The following is a 19770-nucleotide window of genomic DNA, read 5'->3' on the forward strand; positions in this document are numbered from 1 at the left end:
GTTGACAGTTTGTGGTAAAAAAACCAAACCGGTGTAATACCGTTCATCGGTGATCGTAACAAAAATGAATTCAATTAAGTTAAATTGATAAGTTGTTTCATCATGCAAAATAGATTTTGGATTTAAAATTCAATGAAGCTGCATTATTTTGGGGCTTTGGTAGGGCGGGTCATTTGTGACCCGTCAGACAAGGGGAGTAAACAGAATGTTAAGGTCACACAAGGGTTCAAGTGCAAAAAACTAAGCGTTAACTTAGCGGTGACCTTTTCTATAGCTGCTCCGAAAATGTGGACTGAGTTGCCGTCACGTTAGACAGTTTATCGCTCTGCGAGTTTTAAAACACTTGTTTGAAAAAGCATTTTCTACTTCCTGAGAGGTTGACTTTTCTTTTCCTTTTTAATCCGTCTTCATTTCTAGAATGTAGATTCCAAGCCGTTTCCTGTTTTATTTGCAGTATTGTACTGCACTTTGTGAACTTTGTTTTGTTTTAAAGTGCTTTACAAATAAAGTTTGTATGGTATGAACATAGATCCCATGTGGGGTTCCTCAGGGCTCTATTCTTTGGCCACTTATATTTACATGCTGCCTCTCGCTCTGCTGATAACAGTTTATCACTTGGACAGGAAATGAGTTTTCTAAAGCTTGATGCAGAAAAGATGGATAACCATTAAGAAGGTTAGAGGTCAGCAGTAAAGCAGCTTTGTTTTAAATGTGCATTTTATTGCCATTAATGTATTAATCCTCACACTTAATTTCTGTGTATGAATGACATCCAAATAAAACCACCGTTTGCTTTTTGTCCTTTTATTTCTCAAAATGTACTTTATGTTTCTGTACAGCTCGTCCTCCAATGTTCCTCAAAGCAGTTTGCACCAAACATGAACATTTCTGACATCCATCATCACCCTCCTCATCCTCATTCTGGCCACCAACATCACAGCAGCTGGGAAGGATGATTGTGTTTTTCACATCTCGGCACCGGGAAACATGGTTCTAGGAATTATGGGAGATCTTTCTGTTGTTTAACAATAATAACATGCAATGAACACCTTCTGGAAGTCAGACAGTCCCTGAATGGGAAGAGTTTGAGCGAAAGCTCCGCAATCATGAAGGAAACTTACTGGAATGATAGAAATAAACGGATCAGAACTCTTAACAGTTCTTTAAACCAACATCTGGGCTTTTAAAAGCACTTTTCAGTAAATTTGGGAACAGATTTTCAGCTAAATGAATGAAATCTTATCTTGAATCTAAACATTTCAGTTTGTTAAAATGCTGCTGATGTTTTCATATCAGAACAATAACTAAAAACTAACCAAATTAAAAAGTGATTTGCGACTCAGAGATGGCTGACCTCTTATTGTGAAAATTAATAATTAGTGTAAATTCAGATGAAAACGTTTGATTTGAGAATGTAGTTTTTTGTTTCACTTGAGCTGATCTGATGTAGTTTTAAATCTTCAGGAGAGAAAAGAGAAAAATCTGTGGAAATAAAAGCAGAAATCTTTTTCCCGGAGCAGCTTCCAACCAGCTCTCCCTTCTCAGGAATGATCATCAAGAACGTTGGCAAAATGAAGAAGTCCAGTTCATCCATGGAAGGCCAGCTGATTCCGATCCAACTTTCCTGAAAAACAAACGCAGGATCTTCTCTTTATGTCCAACACGTCCTGCAGAGAAATGTCCGTTTGTCCCCTCCTGCTCTCATCCATCCGCTCTCATCCATCTCCGCTCTCATCCATCTCCGCTCTCATCCATCCGCTCTCATCCATCTCCGCTCTCATCCATCCGCTCTCATCCATCTCCGCTCTCATCCATCCGCTCTCATCCATCCGCTCTCATCCATCTCCGCTCTCATCCATCCGCTCTCATCCATCAGCTCTCATCCATCTCCGCTCTCATCCATCTCCGCTCTCATCCATCAGCTCTCATCCATCTCCGCTCTCATCCATCTCCGCTCTCATCCATCTGCTCTCATCCATCTCCGCTCTCATCCATCCGCTCTCATCCATCCGCTCTCATCCATCCGCCTCTCATCCATCTCCGCTCTCATCCATCCGCTCTCATCCATCAGCTCTCATCCATCTCCGCTTTCATCCCTCTCCGCTCTCATCCATCAGCTCTCATCATCAGCTCATTCATCATCTCCGCTCTCATCCATCTCCGCTCTCATCATCTCCGCTCTCATCCATCCGCTCTCATCCATCTCCGCTCTCATCCATCTCGCTCTCATCCATCCGCTCTCATCCATCAGCTCTCATCCATCTCCGCTCTCATCCATCTCCGCTCTCATCCATCTCCGCTCTCATCCATCCGCTCTCATCCATCTCCGCTCTCATCCATCTCCGCTCTCATCCATCCGCTCTCATCCATCTCCGCTCTCATCCATCTCCGCTCTATGCCATCCGCTCATCATCCTCTCCGCTCTCATCCATCTCCGCTCTCATCCATCTCCGCTCTCATCCATCCGCTCTCATCCATCTCCGCTCTCATCCATCTCCGCTCTCATCCATCCGCTCTCCCCCACTCCGCTCTCACCATCTCCGCTCTCATCCATCTCCGCTCTCATCCATCCCGCTCTCATCCATCTCCGCTCTCATCCATCTCCGCTCTCATCCATCCGCTCTCATCCAACCGCTCTCATCCATCTCCGCTCTCATCCATCCGCTCTCATCCATCCGCTCACATCCATCTCCTCTCTCATCCAACCGCTCTCATCCATCCGCTCTCATCCATCTCCGCTCTCATCCATCCGCTCTCATCCAACCGCTCTCATCCATCCGCTCTCATCCATCCGCTCTCATCATCCGCGTCTCATCCATCCGCTCACATCCAATCTCCTCTCTCATCCAAACGCTCTCATCCATCCGCTCTCATCCAATCTCCGCTCTCATCCATCCGCTCTCATCCATCCGCTCTCATCCATCTCCTCTCTCATCCAACCGCTCTCATCCATCCGCTCTCATCCATCTCCGCTCTCATCCATCAGCTCTCATCCATCTCCGCTCTCATCCATCAGCTCTCATCCATCCGCTCACATCCATCCGCTCACATCCATCTCCTCTCTCATCCAACCGCTCTCATCCATCCGCTCTCATCCATCTCCGCTCTCATCCATCCGCTCTCACCCATCCGCTCTCATCCATCCGCTCACATCCATCCGCTCACATCCATCCGCTCACATCCATCCGCTCTCATCCATCCGCTCACATCCATCTCCTCTCTCATCCAACGCTCTCATCCTCAGCTCTCATCCATCCGCTCACATCCATCCGCTCTCATCCATCCGCTCACATCCATCCGCTCTCACCCATCCGTCTCATCCATCCGCTCTCATCCATCCGCTCACATCCATCCGCTCTCACCCATCCGCTCTCATCCATCCGCTCTCATCCATCCGCTCACAATCCATCCGCTCACATCCATCTCCTCTCTCATCCAACCGCTCTCATCCATCCGCTCTCATCCGCTCTCACCCATCTGCTCTCACCCATCAGCTCTCATCCATCCGCTCTCATCCATCCGCATTTGCACACAAATGAAAACAAAGAAAAAGCCTGGAAAAACTTATTTTTCCTCTAAAGTCCACTCGGACATTCTTCTTCTATCAGTGCAAATGAGGTAGACATGACAACTAGAGACGGCGTGGACCCGGTGGCAGCAAGCTCCCTGCAGGGAGCTGTTGATTTTCTACCATTCAGACTGTGCAAAAAACTCCAACCAGGAAGTGTTTGTTGGAAAACACGGAGCGGAAATAATCCAATGAACAAACCGTGTTCCACACATGAGACAACAGCAACATTTACAGGAGATTAAACCATGAACATCATGAGGAGAACATCTACTCTGCTTATTAATGCTAACTGCTCTACAATTATGGTTCATTTCATTTTAAACTATTACGCATATAACTTCATATGTATGTTTTTCATTTTTCCAATGTTCCCATCATGTGTTTCAATAACTTAAAATCAGAATCAAATCCTAAATGTTTTACAAGCATTTTGAGTTTATTTACATAAATATTCACTTAATGGGAAAAATATTTGGATTTTTTGGGAAATTTGAATTAAAATTTCATTTGCTTCAATTAAAAAATAGAAAAATGTTAGTTTTCCAGTTTTAATTCGAGGCCTTTAAATTATCTTTAAATTATTTCTTCTGATAAATATTAATTTGAGCTCATTTGTTTTGTTTTGTTTATTTTTACCAACTGAACTTAAACATTTCTGTCTTTCTAGATGTTGGAAAAAATTTAAGCTAGATTTTTTTCTGACAAATTTCTGAAAACATTTTTTTTATTTAGTTTATTTCAGATTTTCATTTGATATTTTTTATACTATATATGAATTTTTTTTTTTGCCAACGTGAACTTAGTTTCTCTTCACAGTTCACTCACAAGACCATTTTAAGTTTTATGCTCTCTATTAATCTCTTTGGGCTCCGTGTTTTAGGGACGGACTTGGACTAGACCGGGAAAGTGAAAAGCAATAAAAACATGGCACACATGTAGTGAAATCATCTAAAAGTCTGCGTGTAACTGGGTTTTCCTGGGGACGCCCCACGCTTTAATACTGGCTCAAAACCAACAAGTAAAAGTAGATCATCGCAGCCCCGCCCACAGCTGGAGACCCCGCCCTGAGACCTCACAGGGAATGCTGGGAAAGGTAGTCCTCTTGAAAAACATTTAAATTCTTATAGCTCTATCACAGTAACATTGCGCTCATTTTCCACCTAGTGGTCAAAATAGGCAATAACATCTTAACATAAATATTCCACCTGCAGCAGTAGTAATAAGGATGGCCTCAGTTTGTCTGCATCTAGTACAAATTGGCTTAAGTCACGTGACAAAATAATCATTATTACTCTAACACAGTCTTAAAGTTAGTGCTTCTATGTACAACGCTAAGTAGAACGCAGGTCAAAGTGTTGGACAGTGACACCTGCCACACCTGCACAGGTGTCACAGCTCTATAAATAGGTAGTGTGCACGTTTATTATCTGTACACCGTTTCCATGCACTGAGTCTGTAACATACGAACATCTCATCTACAGATGCAGACAAACGTGTTCGTTCCGCTGAGCTGGCGGTGCTGCGTCGAACCCCCCCCCCACCACACACACACACACACACACACACACACACACACACAGCATCTGATTGGAGGACAGTTCTGCAGGATTTTCTTGTTTGTTGGTTCCTCAGTCAGATGTTACGGAGAAAGGCTGGAAACATGCTGCCCTGAAACAGCTTCATATTAGTGTTTACAGCAGTGAGTTCTGAAACTGGTTCTGAATGAGTTAGATCAACAAAACTCTGGTTTAAACGGGTTAATCTGGCCTGAATGGTGGTGATTTAATCCAGAGGATACATTTTCCTTGCTGAACTGCACTGAGAGGAGCTAAGATCTGTGTTTTCTGTCAGTTAAAGACAGAATCTCAGCAGAATAACTGCAGCTGATCTGAAGCAAAAGAAAACGGACTGATCTGCTAATCTGGACAAAAAGTGGAAACCTTAATGTGAGATTTAAAAAGTGGTGTAAAAGAGGCCCAATTCTCAATGACTGGAGCAATTAGAAATGAGTGTCAGGACCATTAGTGTAAAAACCAGCATGTAGTGGAGCTGGGTCGTCTGCAGAAATAACTGCAGCTGTCGGTTCCACTGCTACTACGAAACTTTCATCACAGAAACAGCAGGTGGCGCCAATGTCCTATTTTATGTTTTTGCATCTGATCCGTTTCCGTCAGACTTTCTACAATCCTGGGAATAAAACAAAGTCCAGCTGCTGGGACTCTGTGAACATCTGAAGGTTGCTGGAAGGAGAACATTTCTCCAAGAGCCTAAAAGCTGCAGCTGCTTCCATAGGGATCATTAAAAATGTTCTGACTGAAGACCAGAAACGAGGAAATCTGCAGACTGGAACTGGATGACCGATCTGAGCAGGATTGTTCTGGGTCAACCCAAACTAAAGACGGCAGTGTTGTAAAGACACGGCTGCCCCCTGCTGGAGGCAGGAAACATTGCTTGTATTTACAAAGGTTTTAAAGTGGAAGCTCCACATCTGATGCTCAGTCCAACACAAACTGAAACCTGAAGCTCAAACCAAGTCCAACCTTCATCTCTGTGCAATTCAACGGGTCAGAACCAACAGGTGGATTAATTGGGAACCTCCATGGAGGAGACGCCACTGATCCACTTGTTGGTTCTGCAACACGACTCGTTCAGGTTCCTGATGATGCCACGACTTCTGTGCACCTCTGGGATTTTGCTCCGAAGAGACTCAAAGGACCGAATCTGTCCTTTGGTTCTGATGAAAGGTCATCTACGCTTTTCCATCCGATTAATTGAGGTCGAGTTGAAGAAGGTCTCCCCTCCCTGAGAGGTAGTCGTCATCCTGCCTCTGGTGTTGGCTCAAGCAGCCTGGACCATCTCAGAGCAGCTAGGATCTCCATGATGCTTCTCAGAGCTCCACGTGAAGAGCTGTTAGATCTCTGTGGTGTTCCTCAGAGCCCTGTGGGTTTTCGTGGTGGCAAGGAGCTTATTGTCTTCTTTAGAGCAGGTTGGATCTCTGTGGTGTTCCTCACAGTTCAGGGGTATTTTCTCGCATCAGTTTGGACCTCCTTGGACCACTCTGAAAGAACTGGGTTATTCCTTGGAGCAGCTCAGAGGTCACTGGTGTTCCTCAGCACACCTTGGAGCTCTATGGTGTTCCTCAGAGCTCCATGGTATTCTGTGGACCGTCTTTAAGTCCCATGGTGCTTCTCAGAACTCCATAGTCTTCTTCAGAGTAGCTTGGAGCTCCATGGTGTTCCTCACAGCTCTTTGATGGTCCCCTGGTTAGTTTTCATCGGAGAAGCAGGATGAAGCTTGACGATCAGATAAGAGGAGAACTGGGATGGTTTCAGGAGAAGGAGAGGTTTGATCCGTTGGAGATGTGGGAGGTGACAGATGTGCTCCTGCTGAGCCCACCGTCGCTCCCGCCGCTCCCCGCCGGGCCTCCAGAGGCTGTCCTCCTCAGTGGCTGGGGGCTGTTCCTGAGGGCCATGCCAGGGCCCCTGACGCTCAGGCCCCCGACCCCGTATCCGCCTTGTGAGGATGAGGAGGAGGATGCAGAGGATGCAGGAGAGGAGCAGGAGAAGGAGATGGGAGGAGGCGGTGCAGGAGGCAGGACGGCCAGGGACTGGGAAGAGGAATGGTAGGAGAGCTGCTGGAGGCCTCGGGAATGATGGGAGTAGTGACCTCCTCCTCCTCCTCCTCCTCCTCCTCCTCCTCCTGCTCCTCCAGGCCACTCCCGGGCCCGCTCGCGCTCCCTGGTGTCTCGGTCGTCACGGTACAGCTGCGGCGTGCTCTGGTGGTGCTGGTAAAGCTGCTGCTGCTGTTGATGATGATGATGATGATGATGGTGGTGGGATGAAGACGAGGAGGGGGCGTGGCCACGGCCGCTCTTACTTAGCTCGCTGTCCCTGATGAGGCCGTGGGCCGAGGCCATCGACTCGGTCCGACTGAAGCTACCACCGTGGTTCTGACTGCGCCAGGACGGGGTGGCCAGCGAGTTCTGCACGCTGTGGCTCCAGTGGCTGCCTGAGCGCGGGACGGGACGGGAAGGCCAGCCGCCGGAGCCCGAGGACGGGCTGGGTGTCGGGTAGCCCTGGTTGAAGGCTTCGGCTGAGATTCCGGTCAGCGCCATGTTGCTGAAGCCCAGTCGCATGCTCTCCGAGTCGAAGGCCTCGATCTCATGGGCCTGACGCTCCAACAGGGTCCGGATGCGCTCGGAGCGCTCGTTTTGCAGAGAAATCATCTCTTCCTCGATCTGATGGAGACAAAACATGCAGCGTTAGTGATCAACTGGGATCTGTACCTGAAACCGCGTTCTTCCCAGTTTCAGCTGGGTCGGGTTGAAGGGACGGTATCGGGCCGTACCCTCTGCTCCAGCAGCGCTCGGCGGATCGACACCCTCTGCTCCAGCTCCTTCACCTCCCGCTCGTGCTGGCTGTCCGTGTGGATCTTGATCTTGCTCTGGTAGGCGTTGAGCAGCTCCAGCTCCTGCTGCAGCTGCATCCGGAGCCCCTGGTGTTCCGCCTCCTGCGTCTCATCCAGCCGGAGCTGCAGGAACAAACATGTCATCAAGATTTTTACTGGGCTTACTGGGAAAGGCTGGCAGTATTCTGACTGTATCCCAGTGGGTCCTTGCCTTGCTCACAGCCTGCGTGGACAGCATGTCGTTGACGGAGTGGTCGTACTGCTCGGCCAGGATGGCCAGCTTCCTGGTCTGCTCGTCTTTGAGCCGTTTCAGCACCACTTTGTGTTCAGACTTGGGAGTGGTCTCCAGCAGGTGGTTCCTCAGAGCTTTGTACTGCCGAGTCTGGATCTTGCAGGTCTCCTGGAACTGCCTTTTTATCTGCCCCTCTTTGGACTGAAACAACCAGACAGACATTATTGTCTCCTACCTTCATCAGATGGGATGAAGTTGAGGAGAATTTGGATTCATTCCCTCACAGCTGAATGAGAAACCAGACAACTTTTCCAGGATACCTTGAGGCTCTTGGGCTGCTGCCGGACCTCCACGGTGTGTTTCTGTCGGAGCTCTTCTTCACGCCGCTTGTTGTACTCCATCTGGTTGGTGAGCTCAGTCTGGTGCTGTGTCCGGATCAGCTCGGCTCGAGTTCTCTGGACCGTGCTGAGCTGCCGGAACTCCAGCTCCTGGGTGGACTCGTGGTGTCGGAGCAGCATGGCACATTCCAGGTCCTTCTGGATCTGCTTCTTGTTCAGCTCCTGACAGACAGAGACAACAAGAAGGTTACCGTTGAGGTTTTGGACAACGGGGAATGTTTTGGGATCCGTTTGGGAAGGAGCCGGTACCTCTCGGAGCAGGTCCTGCTCCAGGTTGTGTCGGGCCAGCAGCATCTTCCTCTTGTACTGACGACACTGCAGGTCGTAGTACTGCCTCTGCCTCCGCAGCAGGTTGGCCTCCTCCTCCGCCATCATCTGCTGCATGCACTCCTTCTGATGGATCAACCACTCCTGCTTCTCTCTCTTGGGGGTCGACTGGTTCTCGCTGAGTTCCTGTTCCAAGCATAGGAAGGAGGAACATCTCAGATGCTGGTTCAGAACAACGATGAGAGAACTGTGCTCCAGATCCGTGTCAGCCCGTACCTCTTTAAGCAGCTCCTTGCGGTGACGATACTGACGCTTCTGGGAGTCCAGTAAACAGTTGAGCTCCTTCTTCTGCTGGCCCAGGATCTGTTGCTGGAACTTCTTCTCCTCTGCCAGAGCTGCTTTAATCTGCGGAACACATAGAGAAGAAACATCTCATACAACAGCATGAACCCAGAAACAGAAAGGTGGCTGGTGTGGAGCTGAATGATGACCTCTTTCTCCAGGATGGCCTGGTTCTTCCGGGCCAGCTTGTCCAACTCTGCAGAGAAGTTGGTCCTCTGGCTCTCCAGCTCCTTGTCCAGCTTCAGCTGATGCTCGTCCATCTCTGCCTTCAGCTTGTTCTCCAGGCCCATTAGCTGTTTCTGGTGCAGCTGCCTCATCCGTTTGTAGCCGGACATCTGATCCCGGAGCGCCGAGCCCTGCTCGTGTTCCTGGATCTGACGGGTCACCTAGAAGAGGTCAGCAGGTTGATTCAGAGGAAGAAACCCGACAGAACAACTCGTCACCGTACGATGGAAATAGAACTTCTTGCTTCAATCATCCCATCAGAATCCACGGTACCGAGATCCAAGACAAGGTTCAGCAGCTTTTTACTGAACTGGAAACAACAACGTATGTTCCTCATTCATATACAAACCGGGCTGCAGAACCATAGTTCTGGATTGTTCCAGCAGCTTCTCCAACATGTCGGACCTTCTTAATATTCTCCATAGATCTGGTAAAGGTCCATTCCACAGCGTTCTGTCACCTGGACCGACATGGACCTGGTCCTGTGTAACTCGGATCAGTCAAGTCTGACCCGGAATGTCCCGTCTTTGAGCTCCAATTTATTTAAGCCTTAAAAATATATATATTTGGCATCTAAACCCGACCCGGTTAGAAAACCACAGGACCGGTTCTTGATCCTGATCTTAGTTTATTTCTACAGAACTGTTCAGATAAAATCCCAGCATGCATCACAAAGACAAAATAAACAAAACCAACTAAATGGTCCAAATAATTCAGAACAAAACAAAAATCCCATCACAGCAGGTTTGGATTTAAACGGGTCCAGACCCCGAAGACCACAGAGAAACAGGGGAAGCTCGGCCCACTCCAGTACGCCTTCATATTGACGTGTTACAGAACCAAACCTGGCCCACTTCTCTTTGGGGACCAGTCTGGATTGGTTGTGGTTTAATCCTAGAATCTTAAACGGGTCCACTCGGACAGACGAGTCCGAGTGGACCCTGATTCAATCAGAGCAGGTCATCAGGAAACGGCAGCAGAATCACTGCACCTGTTTCTGATCCTTCACTCCAGAACCAACATCATCAGGAACAGAACCTTTGACCTCAGCTGTGCTCCGTTCTGCTAGAACTTACCAAAGAGGCGGTGCGGATGGTGGCGAAGTGGTCCCGGTTACGGTAGAAGGCTCGACGGCGCCCGGCGGAGGGGGCCTGGGGCTGATCCATCTCTGGCTGATACGGATCGTCGTAGATGTTGTCCTGACCCTGCAGAGGATGGAGAAGGTTAGATTGTCACAGATCCCACACAGAACTGAGCCCAGGGTTGGTTCTGACCGGGTCCCTATACAGAACTGGGACCAGGACTCTTAGTGAACTGGTGCTCCAGCTTACTGTGGGGCGGTGGATGATGGAGCTGTTGGACGTCACCGTGTTCTCCCCCTCCTGCATGATGGCCATCTCACTGCTGCTGTCATCAGAACCGTCGGCCAGGCTGTTGACCGAGCTGCTCTGGGAACTGGCCGAGATGGACATACTGGGTACGGACTGGGAGCTCTCCATGCTGTTAACGGTACCGGTCTGCAGCAGGTACTGCTCCACCTCCTGACAAACACACATCATGTTTAATGATCTCAGAAGGTTTTTATTTCCTTCACAGATCAAGCTTCATTTCCAGGTTCCTCGGTTCCTGCGGCATCTAAAAGCAGAGCAGCTTCATGTCACAGTGAGAAGGGTCTTCATTATCATATCTACATACATCTACACTCAGTTCCATTCATGTCCAAATGATTCACAGCTACACAAACTGAACCAAGAAGCAGCTGAGCTCTAAAGAACAACTCTGGAAGACCTTTAGGAAACCCGAAGAACCTGAAGAGCTAAAAGAAAAAAGAAAGTTCAGGATGGTTCCTCCTGACAGGTCAGAAGATAACACCTGGCCTAAGGTCTCATTCTCAAACCGTCGACCTTCAGGCTGTGGTCCCACAGATAACTCAGAGGTCCACCATCACACGCTACAGCTGGCCGACTAACATCTGAAACATGGAACTGTCTGCAGCCCTAACCTGAACGTTTGCCATCATCTTCCTGGAAAGCTGTGAAAATGTTTCTACCGGTCTAGATGTTTCCAGCTCCTGGCTTTTTTGGTGCCCTAGACATGTGGACAGATGTGTCTCCAGACAGCTTTCAAGATGCAAACTATAAACCATAATGGGCCCGGCCCGACATGGAGCAAAAGGACATTTCATTTGGACCTTCACAGAGCAAATACAGTCCAACAACCATCCAGCAGGTGAGCTCACATGAAGATGTTCTAACATCAGCTCACAGCTGGTTCCAGTGGAAAACACTCTGATTCAAAGCCTCCAGATGTTCAGCAGGAGAACCTGCCTGCTAACGTTATGGAGCTCAACTGAAGGTTAGAGCTTGGTGTTCACTCTGAACAGAAAAACCAACAGTCAAATCATCTCACCATTGCTTCACCTACTCCGTTTGGATCAGCTGATTGTGGTTCATGGGTCAGGAGGTCCAGTTTACAGTACAGAACTGATTGATGCTGGTGGAAGGTCCATCAGAACGAGGAGTTTTTCTTTGAAATGTAGCATGTGGTCAACACACGCCGGTCAGAGCTGCACATCATCACTTATTTATTTCACCTTCATATTTGTTTGGTTTATTTTTGACATTATTTTGGGAAGCAGCGGCACCCTTCCAGCAGATGGCGCCCTAGGTGACTGAAACCATCAGATCTGAAATGAATCCTGTTGCTGAACTGAACCCATGAGTGCGTTCTTCACTGCAGAGCTTCTAGATTTATCTCCAAGCATCTCTGAGCAACTTCTCTGATCTCTGAAGAGTTCCAAAAATCCATTCATCAGATTTCTTCTGCTTATCTGAGGTTAAGTTGCAGAGCCAGAAGCTCCAAGAAGGAACTCAGACATCCCTCTGTCCAGGGACGGACTGGGAAGAGTTCCTGACCAACTGGCCCACCTTCAGCTGCAGGGTGAAGTTTTAATGAAACATAAAGGCCTATAAGTATATATACGGACACAGTTAAAGAGCCAACGGGATGATTTTATCCTCCGCTGGCCAAAATGATAATAAATGTGTACATATTTAGTCTATAAGATAAACGATAACCAAGCCACAAAGTTTCTTGACTTTTAACGAAATAATTTCTAACTGGAAGAAGATCAGAAAGCTGCTGTATCGGAACATCTACACTGATCACTATGAGTAACCTCTTTCTGCTCCACCATCTTTGATCTTCTCACTTTGCAGCATCTTTAGGACAAAATAATGTCCTCAACAAAAGTACAGTTACTTGGATAAACTTTTACTTTTTACACCAGTAAAGTAACCAGTGTAAAAAAGTACCTCATTGAAATGTTACTTGAAGTAAAAGTTACTTCTAGAAGCAGAAGAAAGTTCCCCTCATGCATTTCATGAAGGAAAAGTGGAGATATCGGTCTAAAACATTTATAACATTTATAAATAAAACCGCAGCACAAAAATAAAACATGTCAACATCTGATATTATGAATATTTAGGAGGTGTTATAGTAAACATCATTTTCTTCTGTCAGCTGTTGGGTTTTGGATTCTCTGCAGCTGATCATCTCCTCCATCTCAGCATCCTTCACTACATCTATGAAGCTTCTCTATGGTTCTGCTCTTGTCCAGAACCAGGCGGTTCTGATTTCCATTCCATCCTTTGTCCAACATCATAATAGTTTTTAATACGTGACTCCAAACTAAGTTCCTGATCCTGTTTTCAGCTTTAGTCAGTAATTCTAACCACAAGTAGCAGAAAACACTGATATTATTGACATTCATTGTAAAAATCTAATTTAGCGTGTTTCCATGGTCACAGTGTTGAACATAAACCAGATACTGTCCACTTATATGATGAACTGCCTCCATGCTGGGATCTGATTACAAACCCTAATCTTACTAATCTCATTTTTATTGGTACTCAGTAATAGACGGGACTTAAAATATAACTGAGTAAAAAGTTGAGCTTTTCTAAACTACTTTAAAAAGTGTAAATTACAGACAGATCGTACTTAATTAAAGTAACGCAACTAAATGTAATTCGTTACTTTCCACCCCGCTGGCTTGAGTTCATCTAGTCCAAGTCAGAAATGTTTTAATTTGTTGCTGCTCACGGTGAGCCGGTTCTGTGGCGCTCCTTCATGTTTCCAGGTCCACTCTGCAGCCGCGAGCTGAGCTGATCTTCTGACTGGAGGGAGGGGAGATAGAGGAGGCATCGTGGTGTGCTGGCCGAATGAAGCTGACCCCCCACCCTCATGAAACATTCAGGCCGATCAGCTGAGCACTTAGTGCTGCTCTGGTTTCTGAGATATTACCTTTAATTTCAGACAATCACATGACTTCATCTGAATTATGGCTGAGGTCTTTAGCAGACACCAACACCACCGTCTGTGGCCATGGCTGCAGCCAGGGTTGCCAGATCTGACAGTTTCCAGCCCAAACACGTTAGATCCGTCCACCTCAATGAAACCCAGCCCTCTTCAACCTAAAGAATCTTTCATATGGGTGGGGGGTGAGCTCCACTCAGCTGAGCGTCCTGCGTGCCTACGGGGCCGAGCGCGACAGCAGCTCTACGTCCTGAACCCACGAACCCACTGGTGGTCCTGGAAGCCAGTCCACCCCCCATGCCTCTGTCCAACAAAAAGGTGTTCTGAACTTAAAATGTCATTGTATAAGAATTACTGTTTATGAATGGACTTTATAATAATCAAAATGAAAACGTCATATTTATATCTGAAATGATTATTTTATGTTTTTAAATTAATAAACCGCAGCCTGGGTTAATGGAGTCTTCTTCAACGGCAACAGATTTTCATCCTATCAGAAATCATGCAGCTCTGTTGCTAGGCAGACACAGGACAGCCTCAGCTTGGTGATTGGTACATCTCTCTGGAATTTTAGAGGTGTTGGAAATTCAACCAATCATATCATTTCTGAAAGTGGGTGGATCTTCCACCCACCAATCAGAGTGCTCCAAGCTGAGGCTGAATAGATAGGGTCTAACAGCAGCCCAGAGGTGTTGGCTGCATCGGGACTAATGTTACATTTGAACACAAAGCTGCACGATATAAATAAACCGAGCAAAGAAGTGAATTTGGGATGGAGAAAACGGGCTTTTCTACGCAGTACTGCTGCATGATGATGGGCTGATGAACTGTAAATGTTGGTTCTGAGGAGATCTCAGCCGGTAAAACATTTATTTGAACCGATTTAAAAAGTTTATTCACGTCAGCCCGGTAGATCCAGAGCAGCCTGAGAGGAACCAGCTGAGAGTCTGAAGGAGACAGAAACGGGTCGGATCGGTTTTAGTGGACATAATGACGGGACATCCTGATCATCAGTTTCATTTGGTGCCAAACTGAGTAATTTTGCTGCTGTGCCACTTTTCCTCTGTCCCCTGCACCGTTGTCTTGGTTATTATGTAATGTGCTTCTAGAACCTACTGGGTTCCTGGTAAGTTCACGTAAACACGTACCGTGACGCTGGGAAGACGGGTACTGTGGTGCTGAAGTGACTGGGTAAAACGTTTAAAGCCCTATAAGACCTGGTTTCACCACAGAAGAAGATCCAGAGCTTCAGCTAGCTGCTCAGCTTCTTCTTCATCACAGTAAATAAAACGTGCATCACAGCAGATGCAGCTCTGATCCAACTATGCTTCAATGGACTTTTTACTTTTACTTACCTCTTCATCCTCGCCTCCCTCGGACACGGGACCATTCTGCTGCGTTTCCTGAAAGAGGATCTTCTTCATCTTGCGGTACTGCAGGTTGTCCAGTTCCCTTACGGCATCCTTGGTCCGAGCGATCAGATCCATGATTACCGTCAGTGGACGCTCGCGGCACAGGAAACGATGCTGCAGGAGGAGACAACAGATGAAGCAAGGAAACGTGCTTCACAAAGGGGACCGGACGAGAGCGCTCACATTTAGCAGGACGTCCGACGTGGGCCGGTCCTGGGGGATCTTCTGCAGACACGAGTCAACGAAGCTGCGGAAGGAATCAGACCTGCAGGAAGGAAACAAGATGATTTAAGAGCCGTTGCTCTCCAGTGCTAAAGGCAGACTGAAGATAAGGAGAGATGTTCCCTCACCAGTGGTTGGACTGCAGGATGGGGCTTTCATTCTGAGCGATCTGATATAAGGCACTCATAGCGTTCATGTTGAACAGCGGCGGCTTCCTCTCAGCTGTGGAGACAACAAAGCATCTTTAAACACCACTGACCTTCTCATTCAGTCATGAAGCACTAGGTGATGGATTTAGCAGGTCATACCGAGCTCTATGCAGGTGATTCCCAGCGACCAGACGTCCACCTTCCCATCGTACTGACCTTCATCCATGGCTAAAATCACCTCAGGAGCCATCCTGCAACACAGCACACAGCAGGACAATGACATCTCTGATGGACTTCAAACGTTACCGTCAAACAGCCGCTTTGGGCACAATAAAAAAAAAACATTAGTGTTTGGGATGAAGGCCAGATGAGTCGGCATCAGCTGATCTCCTGCAGAAACAGAAACAGCAGCCGCAGCTCAACGCTCACCAGTACGGTGTTCCTACAAAGGAGTTGGCCGGAGACACGATGGAGGCAGAGCCGAAGTCGCCCAGTTTCACCTGACCTGGCTCCGTCAGCAGGATGTTCCCCGCCTTTACGTCTCTGCAGCAGATAATCAACATCAACAATCAGCTGGGACTCATTTAGACGCCGTCCACCTGAGACAACCTGGACAACAGACCCCAGCAGCTACACACTTATTTTATGTGAGGCCATTCTGGAGAAAGCCTGGAACCAAAGTTAATAGACCAGAAGCGAGCTGTAAACCCAGTTAGCTTAGCATAACAGGAAATGGTTTCTCCATTGGTAGCCCTGCTAGCTGTGACTGCTGGGTACACGTGTGGCAGGCCGAGGTTCTGACCCAAACATTTCCTAGAGGAAACCTTCTCTGCCATGTTGTTTGTATGTACGAACTTGGCAATAAAGCTGATTCTGATGTCACCAAAACTACTTGAATCCTAGCAGGTTTGGACCTCAGGATTGGCTGTGGCTCAATGAGAAAAGTGGTTGTTTTGCAATCCAAGGGTTGTGGGCTTGATTCTAGCTTCTTCCTGCCATGATGTGCCCTGGGCAAGGCACTTCACCTGAAATTGCCCACTGATCTGTGTATCGGTGTATGAATGTGTGAGCGTTAGTGAGTGCGTCTGGATGAGTGGAAAGGTGCTATAGAAGTTCAGTCCATTTACCGTTTAAACCTGGTTGAGAACAGAAAGCAACCTGAGCCCAGAAAAGACAACGCAGCAGCAACGAGATCCAATAACAACAATCAGAACATGAAATAAAATAATTCTGTATAAAAATAATATTATATTATGTGCTAAAATTGGGTCAACAGCTCCAGAAGACGACACTTTCCTGCTGTGTTGGTGAAGCTAGAAGGTAGCATCAGTCACAGGTTTAACCTCATCAAACTACAGCATTTCTGGGAAGTTTCCTTCCTGTCTTACAGCGAACGTGAGAAGACAAGCAGTCCTGTTCTGCACCAGATGAACTATTGGACCTGGATGTTGCAGGCGGTCCAACCTCTTCTGTTTCTAATGTAAGCAGCTAATTAGAGTGTACAGAATGAAACACGCCCTGCATCGAGACTGTTTGTCATGTTTTAACAAGCAGAGAGCAAACTGAGCTTCACTTGTTGAGAGAGAAAGAGAAACTCAGCTGCAGACAGTGTTTACGGTGATCTGCTTCAGTCCAACAGACGCAGTCAGTAAAACACAGCGGACCGGTTCTAGGGCAGCGACCCTGACGATAACTGACAGTAACATGGCTGAGCTCTGCTGCCCAGGTGGATAAATGTCCTGCAGCTAGCAGTGTAGCTGCAGCATTCAGACATCAGTCCTGATGAACGGCTGCTTCCAAGTCATCAATTCTTTCCTCCAAATTATCAGAAAGACTCGTCTCCTTAAACTAAGACTCAATTTTATAGAAATGATTGATTTAAAAGACATTTACTGCAAATCTAATAGTCATTACAGCTCCAGCTTGACTAAAGCCTTTTTATTTGCTTGAATATTCATCATGTTGTGAATGTCAGAGACTGAGGCTCAGTTCCACTGCAGAGGAGAAACTATCTGTTAAACTGCTGAAAATGAAATGGTTTCTATGCTGGGTGCTTATAACTACTGCATGAGTTATTTATGAGTTGGTCTTAATTAGGAATTCATGTCTTAACATTATAAACACAGCTTTATAGGAGGTCAGCTGGACCTGAACTCATGCAGCCTCAGCATGAATCACATGCAGGCCCAGATGCTGGTCAGAAATCCTGTCCGCAGTTTAGTGTCGGATCATCAGAACACGCATCCAGCCGTGCTTCTGTGTTTCTAATGGCAGCTGAATGGCGAACCAGCAGGAACATTAATGGGTCCGGGGCTCCGACTGTCAGCACCTGGCAACAATGGAGAAGATCCTCCTCTGGTGGTCAACCTTCCATCCTTCTCACAGAAGGTTTTCTGAGGCACCTGATGGGTTTGTCCTTCCATAGCTCGAGTCTCTGATCATCTGATGATGAACCACCCCGGATACAGGATGTTCTGCCTCTGTCCAAGCGAAGCCTTCATCTGGGCCAAGCTACCAACCTCACACCCGTCCATCACAAAGCAGTCTGCTGTGAGGGTTTGCCATCGGGTCGGGTCCAGAGTTCAGGTGCAGCTCAGCTACTAAACCAAGCTACATCTGGTAGGTTCTTAGTGTCTGCAGATGAATCCCTGATGCTTTAGTTTGGGACATTTCCGCCTCCATTTTACAATCACTGGATTTGATCATCATCAACAGTTCTGACCCGACACACAAGTGATGAAGTAACGAACCAGAACCCCAGATCTTACCTGTGAATCATGTTGTGAGAGTGTAGATATGCTAAGCCCTGCAGAGCACCATGGGTGATAGCAGCTATTTCCACCTCCTGGAGGGGCTTCTTGTGAACTGGAAAAAATGAAACCCAGACAGAAATGAAACCCAGACAGAGAAGCGGATGTGAAAATGGTCAGCGTGCAAAGCAGAACTAACCTTCGAGGAGATCCGAGGCCGAGCCGAGGCAGTACTCCATCACCAGCTGAGAGACGGATCATGCAGAAACAGTTAGCTGATGCTGATCTGTGTGGAATCGGACCTTTAGAGATGTCCGACAGTACCTACCCATGCTGTGTGTTCTTTCAGGTAACAGCCCAGATACTCGATAGTGTTGGGGTGGCGAAGTTTCTGCAGGAACTTCACTTCTTTAATGATGTCCTGCCATTTCTGCACATCACAACATGGTTTGGTTTATCAACTGAGCTGCAGCTTTATCATGTTTACATCATATCAACACAGAACAACAGAAGACTGTGAGGGCGGTCATGTCATGGTTTGTGGAGTAACGTCCGCCACCATGAGCGGCTCGCTGCAAGGATCCGTGAGGAATAACCTCATGGGTTGGACAGTGTTACCTCATTGGTCTGTTTGCCGCTGTACGACATCTTCTTAATGGCCACCACCTCATTATTGCGCACGTCTCGGGCCTGCATGACACAAAAGCAAAGAGTTCATCAGAAAAAAGAGAGGCTGATGAAACGTCAGCAGTTTCCCGTCTGAGCTCACTAACACCTCCATGTTGTCCAGGAGAACCAGACACTGACCTGCTGCACAGGAGATCATTAGAGACCAGGCCATGGCTTCGTTTCATATCATGAAGGAGGAGAAGAACCTGCAGCAGGAGTCAGTGATCTTCACCACATCCTTGAGGAACATTAACAAGTCAAAGATGTTTCTCCACCCAGTTAGCAGCTAACTATCACTCAGTTTGGCCCTTTCAACAGTGGAGTCTTCATCCCTTACTTGACGAGACCCTTCTGGTAATCTGAACACAAGCAGCAGATTTAAACAGGGAAGGATCCGACCAAAGAACATGTTTATAGGATGAATCTATCCGGGAAAACCCGGACTTTACATTCTGACATATTAACCTTTAGTGGGGATGGTTCTGAGACGCTGCATCACTGATCATTTCCCATCATGCCTCCTGTTTTCCATGTATACACACTGGTGTTAAATCCAGATTAAAATCTTATTTAAAAATTCATCACGGAGGCTCCTGAATCAGCTCCTTTAATCCCAGCAGCACCGTGTCAGAAGTGAGCTTAGAGCTGAAAGCCAACAGTGACCCGGTTAGTTGTTTCAGTAAATCCTGATTTCCAGCCCAACCTTTAAACCGTTCAGCGTGTCGTTAAGGCTCACAGAGGAAAGAAAACGTCCTGAATCCTTCCCATGCTGCAGAATATGGATCGATTTTAAGGACCAGACAGAAATT

General features: G+C 47.2%; 1 protein-coding gene across 2 annotated transcripts in view; it reads right to left on the reverse strand.

Moving 5' to 3' along the window:
• Nucleotides 1-4510: 4510 nt before the first annotated feature.
• The window catches only part of LOC124862413 (serine/threonine-protein kinase TAO2-like), a 33388-nt gene continuing 18128 nt past the window's right edge, over nt 4511-19770 (reverse strand). The window contains exons 2-20 of one of the 2 annotated variants that reach the window (XM_047356310.1): nt 19100-19199; nt 18911-18982; nt 18621-18722; nt 18492-18537; nt 18311-18407; nt 15972-16085; nt 15702-15793; nt 15522-15615; nt 15355-15436; nt 15115-15285; nt 10774-10983; nt 10519-10647; nt 9367-9603; nt 9152-9280; nt 8858-9061; nt 8531-8770; nt 8190-8411; nt 7919-8101; nt 4511-7808 (exon numbers count right to left, since the gene is read on the reverse strand). In XM_047356310.1, the coding sequence (XP_047212266.1) occupies nt 6900-7808; nt 7919-8101; nt 8190-8411; nt 8531-8770; nt 8858-9061; nt 9152-9280; nt 9367-9603; nt 10519-10647; nt 10774-10983; nt 15115-15285; nt 15355-15436; nt 15522-15615; nt 15702-15793; nt 15972-16085; nt 18311-18407; nt 18492-18537; nt 18621-18722; nt 18911-18940 (3291 nt within the window). In that variant the 5' untranslated portion in view covers nt 18941-18982; nt 19100-19199 and the 3' untranslated portion in view covers nt 4511-6899. The remainder of the gene's footprint in view (nt 7809-7918; nt 8102-8189; nt 8412-8530; nt 8771-8857; nt 9062-9151; nt 9281-9366; nt 9604-10518; nt 10648-10773; nt 10984-15114; nt 15286-15354; nt 15437-15521; nt 15616-15701; nt 15794-15971; nt 16086-18310; nt 18408-18491; nt 18538-18620; nt 18723-18910; nt 18983-19099; nt 19200-19770) is intronic. The other variant, XM_047356309.1, reaches the window with a different exon arrangement.

This window comes from Girardinichthys multiradiatus, chromosome X (assembly GCF_021462225.1).
Source record: "Girardinichthys multiradiatus isolate DD_20200921_A chromosome X, DD_fGirMul_XY1, whole genome shotgun sequence".
Taxonomy (NCBI): Eukaryota; Metazoa; Chordata; class Actinopteri; order Cyprinodontiformes; family Goodeidae; genus Girardinichthys; species Girardinichthys multiradiatus.